Genomic DNA, 18,734 nt, shown 5'->3' on the forward strand with positions numbered 1-18,734 from the left:
ATATAAGATAAATAAGCTACAGGGATATATGTATTGTACAGCCCAGGAAATATAGTCAATATTTTATAATTAGTTTTTTTGTTTTTTTGGTCTGCGCCACACGGCTTGCAGGTTCTCAGTTCCCAGAATAGGGATGTAACCCGTGCCCCCTCAAGTGGAAGCACTGCGTCCTAACCACTGGAACACCAGGGAATTCCCTATAATAACTTTAAACGGAGTATAATCCATGAAAATTTTTAATCACTGAGTTGTACACCTGAGACTAATACAATGTTGTAAATCAACTATACCTCAATTAAAACAAGAAAGGGGGGAAAAGAAGTCACCCCTTCCAACCTCTCTTCCAACTCGCTTTCAAAATATATAAAACTGAATAAAATACACGTCTACCGCCAGTAAAAACCAACTCAGCCCTGCCCCACCCACCCAGGAGTAACTCCCGGCTGCTACAACACCTAGCCGACAGGTCCAGCTTGAGTTAACAGAAGGGACCTCAGGGCCAAGGAGATGAGATGTCCCAACTCCAGCCTTATTCAATCGCAGGTGGTCCTTTTTGCCTCCCAGGAGCCCGCCCACTGCCCACTGGGCCGCAGGCCAACAGCTCCCAGCAGCCCCAAGATCTGCGGCGCGACCCCCGTACCCGGCATGCAGCGGGCAGCCTTCTACGTCACGGCGGCGCCGGGCCTCCAGGGAGGCCCCTTTCCCCGCCTCCTCCTCCCGGCGCCGGCGTAGTTTTCCGGAAGCTTCGAGAAGGTGGTGGGTGCTTACCGTTAGTCCCGGGCCAGCCGGAATCCGCGTCCATCCGTCCTTCCAGAGCTCACGCAGACCCGTCCAAGCTTGCCATGCCGGAAAACATAGTCACCCGGAGCGGGCCGCCTGCCGGTGCTGCCGCCGGCCGCGGGAAGAGCGCCTATCAGGACCGCGATAAGCCGGCCCAGATCCGCTTCAGCAACATCTCCGCGGCCAAAGGTATCGCTGCCCGGCCTAAGCCGTGGCCCTCCGGGCTTAGCTGTGCATTCTCACTCCCAGTCTTGGATGGGCATGATTCGTTTTCTGTTCCTTCGGATGATCCCCTGTGGGCCTCCCATAGAATAAGCTCAGTGCAGGGATCCTCCTGTCTGTTCTCTGCCCATGATTTCCGACCCCGAGTATGGAGGCCTTTGGACTTGCCCTATTCTGCGTCTTAGACGCCCATAATTTTTCTTGCCGGGCCGTGCTGCATTCATTCATCCTATTTAAGAAAGAGGCCGAGGCCCGCATGCAGCGGTCCACTGGTAGAATGTTTGAACAATACTTTTCAGTTTTCTTGTTCTTACTAAAAAGCTTCTTTCGGTACAGCTATTGAAACGAATTCGGGTACACTCCCTGCGCCTTAGATTGGGGCGGGGCCCATTGTACTGGGATGTGGGGAACCAACCGACCCATCTTGTTTGAGAATAATTATGAGGCCGCATTGTGCTTTGCTGTCCTCTCTGCACGTGCAACGAGCAAATAGAGAACAGTTTGGCCTTTGGTGGAATTTAAGAAGTCCTGGGTTTCATTCAGTTACGTTACTTCGTGGCTTTGTGACCTTTAACCAAGGTTTCCTTACTTATAAAATCGGGGAGGGAAAGTTGCCCTTTTTTCCAGAAAGGGAGTTGTGAGGATTAAGATAAGTCGGGTTGAGGTGGAAGAGTCTGGAAGGAAAAGTGAGAACAAATGCTTAGAGATCTTGCCGTTATGTGTATTTGCTACAGTGAGTATTTCATTCGGGTTAGAGCATAAGGTGCATGAAGAAATGAGAGGTGAGATCGGAAAGGTAAAGTCGGTCCGAATCTGGAAGGGCCTGGTGTCTTGGAAAGGGTTTTAAAACAACTTGCGCAGCTACAGATTGTTCTTCAGTGTAGTGAGATAGTACCTAACTTGGAGGGTTGCTGTGAGGATTAAATGAGAAAGCATATGAAGAGCCAGATGTATACAAAGTACAGCCTTACAAATATTTGAGGTTATTTGTCTAGGTGACTGAGGGTGTGATGCTGCTGCTGAAAGAAGCAGGTGCGCTGAAGGGAGGATGGTAGAAGAAGAAAGAATAGGTTCTCGTTTGAGCCTAAATGAGTTGAGGAGGTCAGAATGACCAGATGGGTAAATTTAGGAGTCATTTGGAAGTTCAAGAGAGAATATTTACCTGGAAATAAAAGTTGGTGGATAGTTATCTAGGGAGCATAGTTGAAACTTAGATTTATTACATTAGAAAGAAGATGTTAGATAAATTCTGGGGCTGTTGGAGGGGGGTGGGCAAGAATGCTATATAATATGGTAGATTTTCAACAAACAAGGAGGATACAAGATGGGACGTTTACTTTGGTAGCTTTTGAAACATCAGTGCACAGAGAATTAAAACTGAACGAGGGAGGTATGCATATAGGAAGAAAAGGCCATCTATTTACCTATAAACATGACCCTTACATCTTAAGTGAGGAGAGCTTGTGGAACTAAGGGCCACTCGTAGTCTGTCCAAGTCAGGCAAAACCCTACAAACTGGTTGAGAAAAGGTTTTGCCAGATGCATCTTTAGCGTAATTCATGGAGCCAGTTTTTTATTTTGCTAATAACCAAAAAGTATATTAAGTACCATTGGTTGATGATATCAAAACCACACACACAAAAGTAGTAGTGGTCATTTAGTACTATTCAGCACAAGTCATTTAACATATAATTGTGTACTGCTACACAGTGTGTTAAACTTCAAACACTTTCAGAGGGGTAATCAGTCTAGAATTTTTTTTATTTTTTGCACAATGTGTCTTTCTAGAGTCTTCACATAGATGAATATAAGGGCGCATTCTTAAAATGAATTGGTCTGCTTGTAGAATTGTGGCCATGTGGGTTCGCTAAAATCACCTGAAAGGGTAAGGATGGCTGAATAATTAGGAAATGCAGCCCCACATTATGAAATAATTAAGTAGAATATAATTCTTAAACTATACCAAATATTTTCTCTTACCCTCTTTAAGATTTTTTTTTTTTAATTATTACTATTATTTTTTGTTCTGGATGCATTAGGTCTTCGTTGCTGTGCGCAGGCTTTTCTGGCTTTTCTCTAGTTGCAGCGAGCCAGGGCTACTCGTCATTGCATTGAGCAGGCTTCTCATTGCGGTGGCTTGTCTTTGTTGCAGAGCACGAGCTCTAGGCGCGCGGGCTTCAGTAGTTGCGGTGAGCAGGCTCTAGGGTGTGCGGGCTTCTTTACCACTGCACCACCAGGGAGGTCCAGATTATGCGTTGTTTATACAATGAAGGGGAAGCATTATGCTAGTTGTGGAGTATACAACAATAGGGCACTATCTTAGCCCTTTGTATATGGGGTGAAATGGTATATGAGAAAGGGGAAGGCAGACTTTCCTGGTGGTGCAGTGGTTAAGAATCCACCTGCCAGTGCAGGGGACATGGGTTGAATCCCTGGTCTGGGAAGATCCCACATGCTGCGGAGCAACTAAGCCTGCGTGCCACAGCTACTGAGCCCACGTACCTAGAGCCCATGCGCCGCAACAAAGAGAAGCCACCACAACAAGAAGCCCGCACACCACAACAAAGTGTGGTGCCCGCTCGCCACAACTAGAGAACCCCACGCGCAGCGATGAAAACCCAAAGTAGCCAAAAATAAATAAAATTAAATCTTTTTTAAAAAAAGGGTGGGGAGATTTAATCGTTTGTCCTGGACCTGTCGCAGTAAAGGGGATCAAGTACATCAATTACAATTTCTCTTAGAAAATAATAAGTGGATCAATAAAATAGAAACATGCTCGTGGACAAGTAATAAGAAGAATGGAGTGGTAGACTATATGTCCAGAGATGGTTCATAACATAGTAATGATGTCTAAAGACTATGATTTTAGGGGCTTCCCTGATGGTCCAGTGGTTAAGATTCTGTGCTCCCACTGCAGGGAGCGCAGGTTCAATCCCTGCTCAGACAACTAAGATCCTGCATGCCACACGGTGTGGCCAAAATTTTTTAAATAAATAAAAATTTTTAAAAATACTATGATTTTAGATTTAGTTAAGGTTTTGAGGTTTTGTTTTTTTGTGGGGTTTTTGATTTGGTTTTGGGTTCAAAGAGGGTTTTTGTTACTGTTTTTTAAACTGTGGTCCATCCATATACCAGCTTCACATTAGTAAACAAAAGTCTTTGCCCTCAGAAATTATACTATAGTTGGGAGAGACAGAGTAAACAAATAAGCAAATTATATAGTTGTCCTATTATCGTGGCTTGTTTTAAGGCATGGAGAAAATAATATAGTCCTCATTCAGAGCGCATAAGTAGGTTATACCATTTTGATACTTAAAGGAAGATTAGGTGAACCCTCAAAATTTATTTTACCACATGCAGAGTACAAGTGCTATGTATAGTGATTTTATCAACAAAAAGTGAAGCGTTGTATAATTAAAGGAGTAAAATAATTACTGTTTCCAGTAGATTATTATTAGACATTGAATTTTCTTTAGTGAACATGGTGAATTGTCCACCATATTCTAATAAGTCCAAAATGATTATTTGAGGGTAAAAATGCTCTTTAAAGGGTCTTGATTTATTTTTTTTTCTGTTTACAGCCGTTGCTGATGCTATTAGAACAAGCCTTGGACCGAAAGGAATGGATAAAATGGTGAAAGGCTCAATCATTCATTACTTACTGAGTGCTGCTGTTCATACTGCAAGCACTCTATAGAGGGTTAAGATGTGCTGTTTAAAAAGTAAAGTGTTAGAAAGGCTTTGAGAGTTCAGAAAGGGATAGATTACTTTGGGATGAATGGGACCTAACTATAATTCATATTTTATTTATGATAATGATTCTTTATAATACCGTTTCTATCCCTTTTTTGGTGTCTCAGTTCCTTCACTTTTAAGTAGGAAAAAACCCAGCTATTTCATTTGCAAAGCTGGAATATTAGTGTGTATTCTTAAATCATTATACCAATGTAAGGGAAAACAATTTGAAGTTAAGCACTATGCAAACATAAGTTAACTTCTGTACAAGAAGTGTTCAAATTAGTAGAGCTTTTAGGATTTCACATCAATACTGGATGAAGAAAACAAAATTTTTGAAATATAACTTTCTTTTAAAAAAACCAAACTTTGTAGATTCAAGATGGAAAAGGTGATGTGACCATTACAAATGATGGTGCCACCATTCTGAAACAAATGCAGGTGTTACATCCAGCAGCCAGAATGGTAAGTATAATTTTTAGGTGAGGGTTTTGTGGGGGTTTTTTAAGTGTATTGTTTGATATTTGGTAAACAGTTAAATTTTTCTTATTTGATCACATGATACTGCTTAAAACATGGTGAAAAATTTTCCTTTTATATGCTAAACAGGCATATTTTTAGGATACATTGTATGTCTAGCATTACATTCTCCATTGCAAGTTGTAATAAAACATGACTCCTTGTCTTTGTTCACAGCAGTGTGCCACACATATGAGGAAGGGAGAAAAACATGAAATTGTACAAATTATTAGTTCAATGGGTGTTAACTGAAAGAGAGCAAAATCATTTTAATTGTTTGCAAAATAAATCTTGTGTTTAAACTTGCACTGACATTTATTTTTAAAAACAGTTTCTAATTCAACTACAGATCATAATAGTGATTGCAGTGTCAAGTGAGAAGTCACCATTTCAGCAAAAACAAATTCCTTAGAAGTTCCTATCTGTTAAAAAGTCTCTTTTAATTAGTTAAAGATGACTGAAAATGAATCAGACTATGCTTCATGCAGGGTCAGTTTAGATAAACTTGGCCAGGGATTTCAAACTGACAATATTCTCTCATCTGAATGCTGCATTTCATAGCTTCTGAGTCTACAGGGTACCCATAGTTCTCTTAAGTACTGGGAAGAAAAAATTTACAACCCTTAGTCTGAACTGGAAATCATAATATAGCTTGTTAGAAAGTATGTAAGTAGAATTTTGCATGCCACAACTATATAGGTCGTCATTTTTAAATGAGACCAAGGTGGACAGCGAATCAGAAGTCAAGTATATTGAATCTTACAGTTTTGATAATAATCAAATTCTGTATGTGAACCTCATGGTGAAGGTCATTGATGTTATATTTGAGTTAGATGTTACTGGGTTCTCATAGTTCTCATTGAGCAATTTGACATATTCTGTTCACTTAGCTGGTGGAGCTATCTAAGGCTCAGGATATAGAAGCAGGAGATGGCACGACGTCAGTGGTCATTATTGCTGGCTCTCTCTTAGATTCCTGTACCAAGCTTCTTCAGAAAGGTGGGTAGAACATAGGACATGCTTTATTACTGAATAAAGGCAAAAAAATATTAAGTAATATGAGATTTACAATTTAATTTGGAGCAGAATTTTTTAAGCAGGAATTTTTAGATTAAATTTTGGTATATTTACCATATGAATTAGAAATTTTTTTCTTTTTGCTTCTGGGTTTGGTTTTGGGGGGTGTTGTTTGTTCTTATTTGTTTTTGTTTTGGCTAGGTTTCCTTTTGAATGGAACTTGATAAAATTTTCCTTTTCAAAAATGACTGGTTGGTGGTGTACTAAACGAGATATAAATGAGAACTGTGATTTAGCAGAAAAAGTATGGGTTCCTGCTTTGGTAAATGGTGCCTAAATGTCATAGTGACTCGCCAGTCACTTATTCTAATTATTATGTAGATTTGTAGAGTTTTGAAAAGTGAAAAATCGGTTTTAGTCTTAAATATCATAGGAGTATGTAATTGATCTATTCCAAATTAAATGGAAATTTAAAAAATATTAGACATATTAGTGGTTAAGGTTATTCAAACCATTATTATTTAAGAGTAATTTAAAATTTATGACTACTTTGAAATTTTAATGAACAGAGAAATTTTAAGTCATATCAAATATGAAGTTTATCTGTTACAATTAAATAACTCACCTTTCACAAATGGCAGGGATTCATCCCACCATCATTTCTGAGTCATTCCAGAAGGCTTTGGAAAAGGGTATTGAAATCTTGACTGACATGTCTCGACCTGTGGAACTGAGTGACAGAGAAACTTTGTTAAATAGTGCAGCCACTTCATTGAACTCAAAGGTGAGACAAGCACTATGGGATCATTGTAAAATTACAGTTTAAGGTTCATTAAGAAGCACAACTGTGATTTTTATTTTTATTTATTTATTTTGCGTTGGGTTGTCATTGCTGCCTGCTGGCTTTCTCTAGTTGCGGCGAGCAGGGGCTACTCTTCATTGCAGTGCGCGGGCTTCTTATTACGGTGGCTTCTCTTGTTGAGGAGCGCGGGCTCTAGGCGCGTAGGCTTCAATAGTTGCAGCACGTGGGCTCAGTTAACCACTGCGCCACCAGGGAAGTCCCTACACTGTGATTTTTGATGCTGTACAGTTCATAAATGTTAACTCTCAAGAGTGACTAGGTAGCTAATTTGTGTAACTGAATTAGTTCAAGTAAAATTTACTCCTTCAAGGCTTTCAGGTAAGTTGCAGTATCTTCATTTTACAGATGGGAAAAGAGGTCTAGTGAAGTTATATAACTTACCCAAGACCCACTAATAAGAGGTAGAGCTGTGATTTGAACCCAAGATAGGGCTGCCCATCATGGTCCATCTCTTACTAATATCTATGCTGCTTTTCTTACCAAACTTAAAGAAGTGATGTAAGTTTAAATTTCTTGGGAACTCATGTCACCTGTTTTCTGTTATGTTGTGTGTCACACCCCCACCCCATTCTTTTTCCTTTTCATCAGCATTATTTATATATTAAGTGGAAAGCTAGATAGTATTAGTGATATTAAGTAATATTATTGATAAATGTCCCCAGAACTAATATAGACAGAATATCATAGTGGTTACAAGCATTGGTCATAGAACCTAGACTGCTTGGGTTTAATGCTGGCTCCACTTAATTAAGCTGTTTCAGGTTTTTCGTCTGAAGGTTGAATGAATATATGAATGTACAGTGCTAAAACCACTGCCTGACATATAATACGTGCTCAATAAATGTTAACCATTAGCTATTTTTGTCAGCCCCTCAGTAATAGGGGTGCACATATATAACATCTGATCATAAATTCATTTTAGATAGGAAACCTCAGCAGAAAATTAACTTGTTCTTTTGGATTTCCTGTAGAATTACTAGTAATCTAGTCAGTCCTGACTACTATATTAATAAAAGAGGAACACAGGCATATGTTTTTATATGGTGACTGACAAACCTGAGTGGAAAAGACAGTTTATATGGAATGTTTTCTCATATGCTCTCCACCCCAGCCAAAAAAATGATTGAGATTACTTCTTGAATACCTTTATCATTAAAAAACTAGGACTTTTTGTGTTACGACACTGACTTTATTTTCTTTTTTAATAATTCTAGGTTGTCTCTCAATATTCAAGTCTCCTTTCTCCAATGACTGTAAATGCAGTGATGAAAGTGATTGACCCAGCCACAGCTACTAGTGTAGATCTTAGAGATGTTAAAATAGTTAAGAAACTTGGGTAAGCATCTCTAATTATAACTTTAATAAAAATTAATTTTGAAAGTAAACATAAGCTCTTGCCAAAAATAAATAAGTTAAATGAAAAGTACATAGGTGAAAGTCACATACATTTGGTTGTTTTGTTTTCATGACAACTTGTGTTAATGTGGGAATTTCAAGAATTTATTTATATTCCCTAATGATGGCAGGGCAGTGGTGTGATTGGAGAGGTTCAGGAATGGGGCACTAATAAATGTGAGTGAGGCTGAAGCACATTTTATCAGACTGATAATTTTTAATCTGTTAGCAATCTATTAAACTTGAAGACTTCCGCCCCTTCATAACTATTTCGTTTTCGTTTTTCTTAGTGGGACAATTGATGACTGTGAGTTGGTGGAAGGTCTGGTTCTTACTCAAAAGGTGGCAAATTCTGGTATAACCAGGGTTGAAAAGGCTAAGATTGGGCTTATTCAGTTCTGCTTATCTGCTCCCAAAACAGATGTAAGTAAAACCAAATGAAATGATTCCTTAGGTGTTTGACTTTTTAATAATGAAATTTTTCTTTTTATAAAAATAGAAAATGCTGATACCAGTGATAAAAAGCAAGGATCTAAAAATAATTAGTAAAATTTAGATAAAAGTAGAAAATGTTGGATGCCACACATGATAAATCTATAATCTCAGTTGGCTATTTACTGAAATTGAGCATTCACTTCACAAATGAAGACAAATAATGATAGGGATGTCTATGAAACAATAAAAATAGGTTATGTGAAAGTGATAGTATAAATGGACTTTCCAGATTCTTTCTAGCTTTCTGAGAACAGAAACCTTTACCCATCCTTCCCTAGCAGGCAGATCTTTTGTCTTTATGTTTGCACAATGGAATTTTAAAACCAGTTTATTACCCACACTCCGAAAACCACCATTTTTTATTATTCCCATATCTATCAGTCATAAGTACCATCCCCTGAAGGAGTGGTTGATCTTTGTCATCTCATTCAGGTTTGCTCTCATTTTACATTGTGTTGGCATACAAGTTTCCTGTTGAGTCGTTTGTTTCCCAGATTTTAACCCACATAAAAACGTTGTTTTGTAGGTCTTTGTATAACAGTATTTGTCCTTTGTAGTTCCTTTCAGCATACCAGGTTTTTTAACAATTCATAGAGTAAAAAGGTTGCAACTGAAATTATTGATATTTCAGTAATGCGTAAATTCATATGAAAAGAACTGACATTCACGAAATAGGATAATCATTCTTATGTTTTATGATCATCAAAAATGTACTTGTAAAAAATAAGACAGCAATTTGTATAGATGAAAGTAAAAAGCCTGAGTTAAGTTTTGTGTATACTCCTTTTTCTGAATTTTTTCTGTGCGTGTCTATAATTTCTTGTATGATTTTGGTTGAATTTATACTATACATAATATTTTCATTAAAAGTCTCACTTTTTTGCTTAAGGACTCTTAAAATGCAAATTATTAATACGTCCTTTTTCTGAACAGATGGACAATCAAATAGTAGTTTCTGACTACGTCCAGATGGACCGAGTACTTCGAGAGGAGAGAGCCTATATTCTAAATTTAGTGAAGCAAATTAAGAAAACAGGATGTAATGTTCTTCTCATACAGAAGTCTATTCTAAGGTGTGGGGCTATTTATTTTGTTCACCTCTTAATGATAATTGATTTTGGATCCCTTCTAGCAATTTTTTAAGAAACATTCGAGGTGGGTAAACCACTAGAAATCTGGAATGAATCTGCATTTTAGGATATTGTTGTATTCTGGTAAATGATCTAAAGTGAGTTCTCTTCCTGTTATGATCATTTAAATGTGGGATATATTATCCTTCTAGACCAAGATCCTCACTCTGAAGTAAAAACCTAACTTTAGTCTAAAATTAATTAGCTAGCTAAAATTTTAGAGGCATTTATTTAAAGGTCCATGCAATAGCTTGCCTTGAAATTTTAGAAGTTCTTTTGGGGGGAATGCTGGATAGTCCATGGATTGGAAGAATTCTCCAAAGTTTGAACTGATCCCTTTTTTGTGTGTTTTCAGTGTTTTCTTGTAATAGGTAGACATATTCTCATGTACTATATTAATATGTTATGCCAGAAAGTATTATGGATGCTCTTGATATAGAAACCTTGATGAAGAGTTGGAATACCTGGTTCTAAATACAAGTTATGTAATAGCTAGTAACCTTGAATAAACTGTTCTCAAAGCTCAGTGTGCTTATTTGTAAAACAAGGATAGTAATATCTGCCCTTCAGTATCAAGGGTTGTCAGGAGGATCATTGCAGGTAATTTGTGTAAAAGTGTATAAATTTGTGGAGTCTTGAATTACATCATACTTAATTTCTAAATTCATAAAGCATCGATTGTTAATTATCAGTTATACTTATTTAGTATTAAGAAAAATAATTTTTATTGTGTGTTTTACAAATGGTGTCATTGGGATATGTTTTAAATATTCATTAGAAATCTTATTTAAGAATTTTGAGGTCATAAACTTGGTAAGCTGTTTAAAGCATCTTCCTTCACAAATAATTTTTTAAATCATTGGCTATTTAAACAACAGTAAAATTACTAAAACCGTAAAAAAGGAGTTGAACAGCAAAGTTTTTTCCTAACCTAGTATTGACATAATCACTGATTTTGTATTTTAGAGATGCTCTTAGTGATCTTGCATTACATTTCCTGAACAAAATGAAGATTATGGTGGTTAAGGATATTGAAAGAGAAGATATTGAATTCATTTGTAAGGTAAAATATTCTTAGTATCTGTATGTGTGAAAATGTTCACTATTCAGACTTCTCAATTTGTGTATACCACTATTTTTCTCAGACTATTGGAACCAAACCAGTTGCTCATATTGACCAGTTCACTGCTGACATGCTGGGATCGGCTGAGTTAGCTGAGGAGGTCAGCTTAAATGGTTCTGGCAAACTGATCAAGGTAGCAATATTAAAATTAAGCTTCTATTTGCCTGGGTTTTTTTTAATTTGTTTTAATCCTTCAAATACCTAATTAGGAGTTTGTTTACTAAAGATTACAGGCTGTGCAAGCCCTGGAAAAACAGTTACAATCGTTGTTCGTGGTTCTAACAAATTGGTGATTGAAGAAGCTGAGCGTTCCATTCATGATGCCCTATGTGTTATTCGCTGTTTAGTGAAGAAGAGGTAATATTAAATTACTGTGTAACATTTTGAACATAAAAACTTGGGTATTTTTATTATTAAGGTATAAATACTAAGTTATTACTTTTAAAAAATAGCTTTCTGTTGGATAAAATAAGCTAAAAATATATTTGTGAATTTCAGGGCTCTTATTGCAGGAGGTGGTGCTCCAGAAATAGAACTGGCCCTGCGGTTAACTGAATACTCACGAACATTGAGTGGTATGGAATCCTACTGCGTTCGTGCTTTTGCAGATGCTATGGAGGTCATTCCATCTACACTAGCTGAAAATGCTGGCCTGAATCCCATTTCTACAGTAACAGAACTAAGAAACAGGCATGCCCAAGGAGAAAAAACTACAGGCATTAATGTCCGAAAGGTAATAATTTAATCTTCAGTTACTGCAGAAAATGTTGATTATTATAAAATACTAAAAGCTTCATAATTGTCAAATGAAAGGCTTTGTAATCAAAAATAGAGTTAACCTTGGATTTAAGTATAAGACCTGCAGGTTAATTAATGTATGCATCTAGTGAGAATGAAGATTATGCCTTAAGTGAGAAGTATTGTTCATTAAGTCTGCCATCTAATGATTGTACAATTTTTAACAAGTTACGTAGTCTGTGCTTCAGTTTTCTTGGTTGTAAAAACAGGGACTATTAATAGTTCCCTCATAGGCCTGTGAGGATTAAATGGATTACTAATTAGAAAGTTCTTACAAAGATGCCTGGTGTGTAGTCAACCATTGCTGCTGTTGTGAGCACCAGCCTAGTGTAGTTGTATAGGGTAAACACATAGAACAATAATAATTTCCCCTTTTGTATTAATGTTTTATGTCTCCTTTTATCGAGATGACAAATAATATGTAATGGAAAAAAATTGACAATCCAAGATGATATTTTTGGAATGGTTACAGAACTCAAAGGAGGGCACTACCTGGTTAGGGAAAGTTTCATGAAGCTGCAGCCTTGGTTGATAGGGAATGAAAAAGTTTCAGATGGGGAAGCAGTGGTTTACAGGTAAGAGGGACCAAGAAGTTACTCATTTTGTCTAGAGCAGAGGTTATATGATGGTCATACAGTGGACTTTAAGATTGGAAAGATCAGATAAAAGCTAGAATGAGGAGTCCTTTAAGTTGTTGAGACAGGCATGGGTGTTTGTGTTTTTTTGTGTTTTAATTCCAGTAGTTGGGAGCCACTAAAGTTTTTTTAACCAAGAGGCTAAGGTGCTGAAAAGAGTATTTTAAGGAGGGAAGAATGGAGATAGGTTCACCTGTTACGACCATCACCAGTAATCCTAGGATAAAGGTGACTAGGATAGTGGCAGTAGGAATCTAAAAGTGGGAAGTGAGAATGACGTAAAAGCAGGGTATAGAGCAGACATGTCCAAATTCAGAATTGGGAATCAGATAATTTAAAATCTTATAACTTTTTTCTTTAACTGAAATATAGTTGATTTATAATATTGTGATTCAGGTGTACAGCAAACAGATCTCATAATTTTTAATAACTGATCATCTATGTAATTTTTGCCAGGATACTCTTTATTTTTTTATATTTTAATAAATTTTTTTTTAAGATGTTGGGGGTAGGAGTTTATTTATTTATTTTTGCTGTGTTGGGTCTTCGTTTCTGTGCGAGGGCTTTCTCTAGTTGTGGCAAGTGGTGGCCACTCTTCATCGCGGTGCGCGGGCCTCTCACTATCGCGGCCTCTCCTGTTAAGGAGCACAGGCTCCAGACGCGCGTGCTCAGTAGTTGTGGCTCACAGGCCCAGTTGCTCCGCAGCATGTGGGATCCTCCCAGACCAGGGCTTGAACCCGTGTCCCCTGCATTAGCAGGCAGATTCTCAACCACTGCGCCACCAGGGAAGCCCCTATTTTTTATTTACTTATTTTTGGCTGTGTTGGGTCTTCATTGCTGCACGTGGGCTTTCTCTAGTTGTGGCGAGTGAAGGCTATTCTTTGTTGCAGTGCGCGGGCTCATTGTGGTGGCTTTTCATTGCAGAGCATGGGTTCTAGGCGCGCGGGCCTGAGCAGTTGCAGCACGTGGGCTCAGTAGTTGTGGTTCACAGGCTCTAGAGCGCAGGCTCAGTAGTTGTAGTGCACGGGCCGGCATGTGGGATCTTTCTGGACCAGGGATTGAACCCATGTTCCCTGCAATGGCAGGCAGATTCTTAACCACTGCGCCACCAGGGAAGGCCCTTTGCCAGGGTATTTTTAACTAAAAGATGCTTATAAGGAGTTGTTTTGGAGTTAGGCTTGGAATTCAATTTTTCCAAATTTTAGTTGAAATACAAGCTACAGTGTAGAGAAGAGCTTAGTAGAGAGTATCTGACTCTTGACTAGACTAAGGGAAAACTAAGTTTGAGAGGCCTTGAGGTTTACTGGTAACTGTAGTTGGTGATACGGATCAGTTACAAACACTAAAAGCAACTTGTACTGGTTTGCAGGGTGGTATTTCCAACATACTGGAGGAACTGGTTGTCCAGCCTCTGCTGGTTTCAGTCAGTGCACTGACTCTAGCAACTGAAACTGTCCGGAGCATTCTGAAAATTGATGATGTGGTAAGTATATACAGGTCGTGAATTTCCCTACAAGGTCAGAAAGGCATATTTTTGAAGAGTTGGGGTGGGGGGCAGTAAATGTTGTTAGTTTGCTAGTCTGGGTGAAAACAGTTCATACTTCTAGTCTTTTTTCACCTATAAAAATAGGGAGATTTGGATAACCACCTTAAACATCTTCCATCCTTAAAATTCTGTCCTTACAGGTTTTGAAATCTGAGTTTTTCTCTTTTCAGGTAAACAGTCGGTAACATGGATAACACTGGCTGACTGGTACCATCATGGCCACTAATAGTGCAGCTGGAGTGGAAGAGCACCTTGGCATTCCTTGTTGTTTGGAAGATTGTTTCCTTTATGAATTTCTGGGCCTGGTTTTCCAGCTGGCATTTGCTTCAAATTGTATTGACACAGTTTGATGAGAACATTAAAAATATGGTTTCAAAGGGCAGATTAATTGATTGCGCTCCTGCATTACCCCCACTGCCCTGCCCTCACAACCTCTGTTACCTCTGATCCTCTTGAGAAATCTGTATAGGAAGGGAAAGAAGACTTCGCACTTACCTGTTAACTTCCTTACGGGCTTAATCCTGGGTACTTTTAAGTTTTCGGTTAGTTTTTTAACAGAAGTATTGAGAAGGAAAAATGGCCCAGTATGCTCATCACCCTGATAAATCCCTGCTTACAATAATATATATGCTGTTTGAAAAGTTAACAATACAGAAGAAAAGTGAAAAATGAAAGTCTTTCTCGTGCCAATCCCTTTCTCCAAGAATAACCACTGTTGTGTTAATTGGGATTCCTTCTAAAAATAAAAATGTAGCAGATCTTACTTGTACAAGAAGGATTCATAACTAGTAAGTCTTTTTCCAGTGGTTTAAAACATCTTTATTGCCTCTACCCTGATCAACAAGCATTGTCTTGCACCATGAGTGGTGTAAAATCTAACTAGTGTCCATCCTTGCTTTAGCCACCTTCCAGTCAATTCTGCATACACTATATATATATAGCTAGTGATCTTTTTAAGCTTGTCAGGCACTCCTTTATAAAAGCTTTCATGACTTCTGATTGCCTTTGGAGGAAGGCCAAACCCTTAAGGTGGACCACAAATTGGGCCTCTGTAATCTGGTATCACACTCAACCATCTTTCTTTTGTGTATTTCACAAAAGTGTTATGAAAGCAGCTGGGGGGAGCTTATTCGCATCTGGAGAAAGAACTTCAGCAGACCAGCCTGAAGCTTGGTTGTGTCTGACAACTCCGGTAGTTAATTAAAATGACTAATTTGGTAAATGGTAAATTCAGATAACTCTTTGGATAGTCTGGAATTTAATAATTCAATGATTATCATTTTAGTGGGTATTAGGAGCTTGCTGTTAAAAACATTTTATAGCTACCATAAAACAACTGAATTATGTATATACTAAATACTTTTATTTTTGGCTGCGTTGGGTCTTCGTTGCTGCACGCAGGCTTCCTCTAGTTGCAGCGAGTGGGGGCTACTCTTCGTCGTGGTGCACGGGCTTCTAATTGTGGTGGCTTCTGGTTGCGGAGCACGGGCTCTGAGCATGCAGGCTTCAGTAGTTGTGGCTCACAGGCTGTCGAATGCAAGCTCATTAGTTGTGGCGCGTGGGGTTAGTTGCTCCGCAGCATGTGGGATCTTCCCAGACCAGGGATCGAACCTGTGTCCCCTGCATTGGCAGGTGGATTCTTAACCACTGTGCCACCAGGGAAGCCCTATCCTAAATACTCAAGTGAAAATATTTTAACCAAAATTATTTATATTGTAACTTTTAATTGAGTTATTCAGTATCCTTACGTGTGTCTGTGTCTTAGGGTATACCTATATATCTAAATATATGAGTAGTTTATATTTAAAGCCTTGTAAAGGGAACTCTAACGAGACAAACGCTTCCTAGTCATTTATTCTGTTAAGTTTGATATAAATTAAGCCACTAACTATTTAGGGTTTGACTCGGGTTTTACAACAGTTTATAAAATAAGTTACGTTTTAGGAAAGGGAAGCCCAAATGACAAAATTCAAAATAGTTGTTTGATACAGTTAAATAATTCTAAAGTAATGAAGGGGAAATGTATCCTGTTAAATATTTAAAAGGTATGCTTTTAACAATGAGGAAGGATGACTATCCTAATGAGGCAAAAGTTTTGCATACTTTTTTCCTCTTGAGTGCTATTTATTCCTCACCCTCAGTTTTTCTTTTCTTTTTTTTTTTTTTTTTTTTTTTTTGGCCACACGCAGCAAGGCTTGCAGGATGTTAGTTCCCTGACCAGGGATTGAACCCCGGACCTAGGCAGTGAAAGCACCCAAGTTCTAACCACTGGACCACTAGGGAATTCCCACCCTCAGCTTTTCATTAAAATGAAAAAATTTTAGTACAGTGAAGTTCAAAGAATAGTATGAACACCGTATACCCTCCACCTAAATTTAACTACTTCGGCATATTGCCATAAAGTCAGTTCTGTAACATGTATAACTAAAAATCATGGTGTGCAAAATGGTGTAATAGAAATCACGGCTTACAGAAATGCGGTTGAGGCGCAACCCCAAAACTTAATCAGCAACGCAAAAGGAACCTGATAAAACAGTTTTACAGATGCTAAAATGGTTAACAACTGCATAGTATATTAAATATGCCACTTGGAAACAGCTCAAGTTGTAGAAGTAGCTGTCGGAAGTAGGAGCTACTGTCATTGCAAAGTAGTAGAAGGAGGGTTATCTGAAACGTGACAAAGTTGTAATAACTGATGTGATGAATGTGGCTCATAAAAGTTAATTGATGTCTCAGTATTTTGAGGTATAAGTGTGTGGTTTTGTGTGTTATTGGGCAGTTTGATTCAGATGGATTCATTTTTCTGTCTTTGCTTTTTTAAAATTGTCATTTAATTTTTTTAAAAAATGTTTATTTATTTAGGTTGTGCCAGTTCTTAGTCGTGGCACGTGGGATCTTTAGTTGCAGGATTGCAGCATGCATGTGGGATCTAGTTCCCCAACCAGGAATCAAACCCGAGCCCTGTGCATTGGGAGCACAGAGTTTTACCCACTGGACCACCAGGGAAGTAAGTCCCTGTGTTTGCTTTCTTATTTTGAGGAAATGACACAAATGTGAAACTGGGATTTTGCTCAAATTGTTCACTTGCTACTTAAAGATTCTTCGTATTTTGACAGTTTGACTATCGTGTCTTAAGTTTGGTCCCCTTCAGTTTTCTTGAGGTTTTTAGTGGTACAGATTAATATTTCTTCCATCGGTTTTGTTGAATTGAGTTAGGGATCAAAGTTCCAAAAGACTGAGTTGACTAGAAGTTGTGGGATGAAGTACTAGAAAACAGGAAGCTTTACAGAAATAGTTCCCAGACATGTAGAGGTGTATCCTTGAGTATTTGGCTGAGTACTTATTTCTGTGTCGGGGGTAAAACTAGAGTTCAAGGAGCAACCAATGAAAAGTAGCAGACTGAAGTTTACAACAGGCTAGGAATAGTTTAAATTCTCATTAGCCAAATTGGAGAAACCTTGCAACATACAAGGACTGAATAGAGCCTTCAGAAGCGTTCTGCCTTAGTAGCGAAACTAAATTTGCCTAGAGTAAAGATTGCTGTGGACTCTTCATAGCAAAGGATTTCTTTAAAGGATCAAACCAATCCCAAGCAACATACCTGTGCATCTGAACAAAGCTTAAAACTCTTAAAGGATACAATAATATAAAATTCACAATGTCTGGTATTAAATCAAAAATCATCAGTAATGTGAATGGATAAAGAAAATGTATATGTATACAGTGGAATACTCCTCAGCCATTTAAAAAGGATGAAATTTTGCCATTTGCAGCAACATGGATAGACTTGGCATTGTACTAAGTGAAATAAGTCCGAAAGACAAATACTGTCTGATGTCACTTATATGTGGAATTGACAGAATACAACAAACTAGTGAGTATAACAAAAAAGAAACAGTCACAGAACAAACCAGTGGTTACCGGTGGGGAGAGAGAAGAAGAGGGGGCAATACAGAGGTAGGGGAGTAAGAGGTACAAACTATTAGGTATAAAATAAGCTACAAAGGTATATTGTACAACACGGGGAATACAGCCAATATTTTATAATAACTATAAATGGAGTATAGCCTTTATAAAGATTTGTGAATCACTATATTGTACACATGTAACATAATATGGTATAGCAACTACATCTCAATTTTAAAAAGAAGGCATCAAAACGAAAAAAAATCAGTCATGCAAGTGAAAGCACAATAGAGAGTAACTCAAAGCCATATGGAGAAATATAAAGATCTCAAAGGTAATTACATGGGCAATATAAAAGCTAGTGTTTTTGTAACGGTTTCTACTTTTTGTCTTCTATATGATTTAAGAGAGTGATATATTTAAAGAAAAAAATTAGTCTAGGGGCTTCCCTGGTGGCGCAGTGGTTGAGAGCCCGCCTGCTGATGCAGGGGACACGGGTTCGTGCCCCGGTCCGGGAAGATCCCACATGCTGCGGAGCGGCTAAGCCCGTGAGCCATGGCCGCTGAGCCTG

The 18,734-nt window shown here is 38.2% G+C and overlaps 1 protein-coding gene across 3 annotated transcripts; it reads left to right on the forward strand.

The window, feature by feature from the left end:
• Positions 1-737: 737 nt before the first annotated feature.
• On the forward strand, positions 738-17,346 carry CCT4 (chaperonin containing TCP1 subunit 4). 3 transcript variants are annotated; one of them, XR_011246682.1, is made up of 14 exons: positions 738-969; positions 4,584-4,636; positions 5,113-5,202; positions 6,147-6,255; positions 6,915-7,057; positions 8,350-8,471; positions 8,821-8,953; positions 9,959-10,098; positions 11,122-11,218; positions 11,301-11,411; positions 11,505-11,635; positions 11,777-12,011; positions 12,484-12,651; positions 14,081-14,197. XR_011246682.1 is itself a non-coding variant. In XM_069541271.1 (14 exons), the coding sequence occupies exons 1-14, from the start codon at positions 843-845 to the stop codon at positions 14,440-14,442; spliced, it is 1,620 nt and encodes a 539-aa protein (XP_069397372.1). In that variant the 5' UTR covers positions 738-842; the 3' UTR covers positions 14,443-17,346. The 3 variants fall into 3 exon arrangements, 1 of the variants encoding a protein (XP_069397372.1); XR_011246681.1 differs by having other exon boundaries at positions 12,549-12,651; XM_069541271.1 differs by lacking the exon at positions 12,484-12,651 and adding an exon at positions 14,428-17,346 and having other exon boundaries at positions 14,081-14,194.
• Positions 17,347-18,734: the final 1,388 nt, after the last annotated feature.

The sequence above is a fragment of the Delphinus delphis genome, chromosome 12 (assembly GCF_949987515.2).
Source record: "Delphinus delphis chromosome 12, mDelDel1.2, whole genome shotgun sequence".
Taxonomy (NCBI): Eukaryota; Metazoa; Chordata; class Mammalia; order Artiodactyla; family Delphinidae; genus Delphinus; species Delphinus delphis.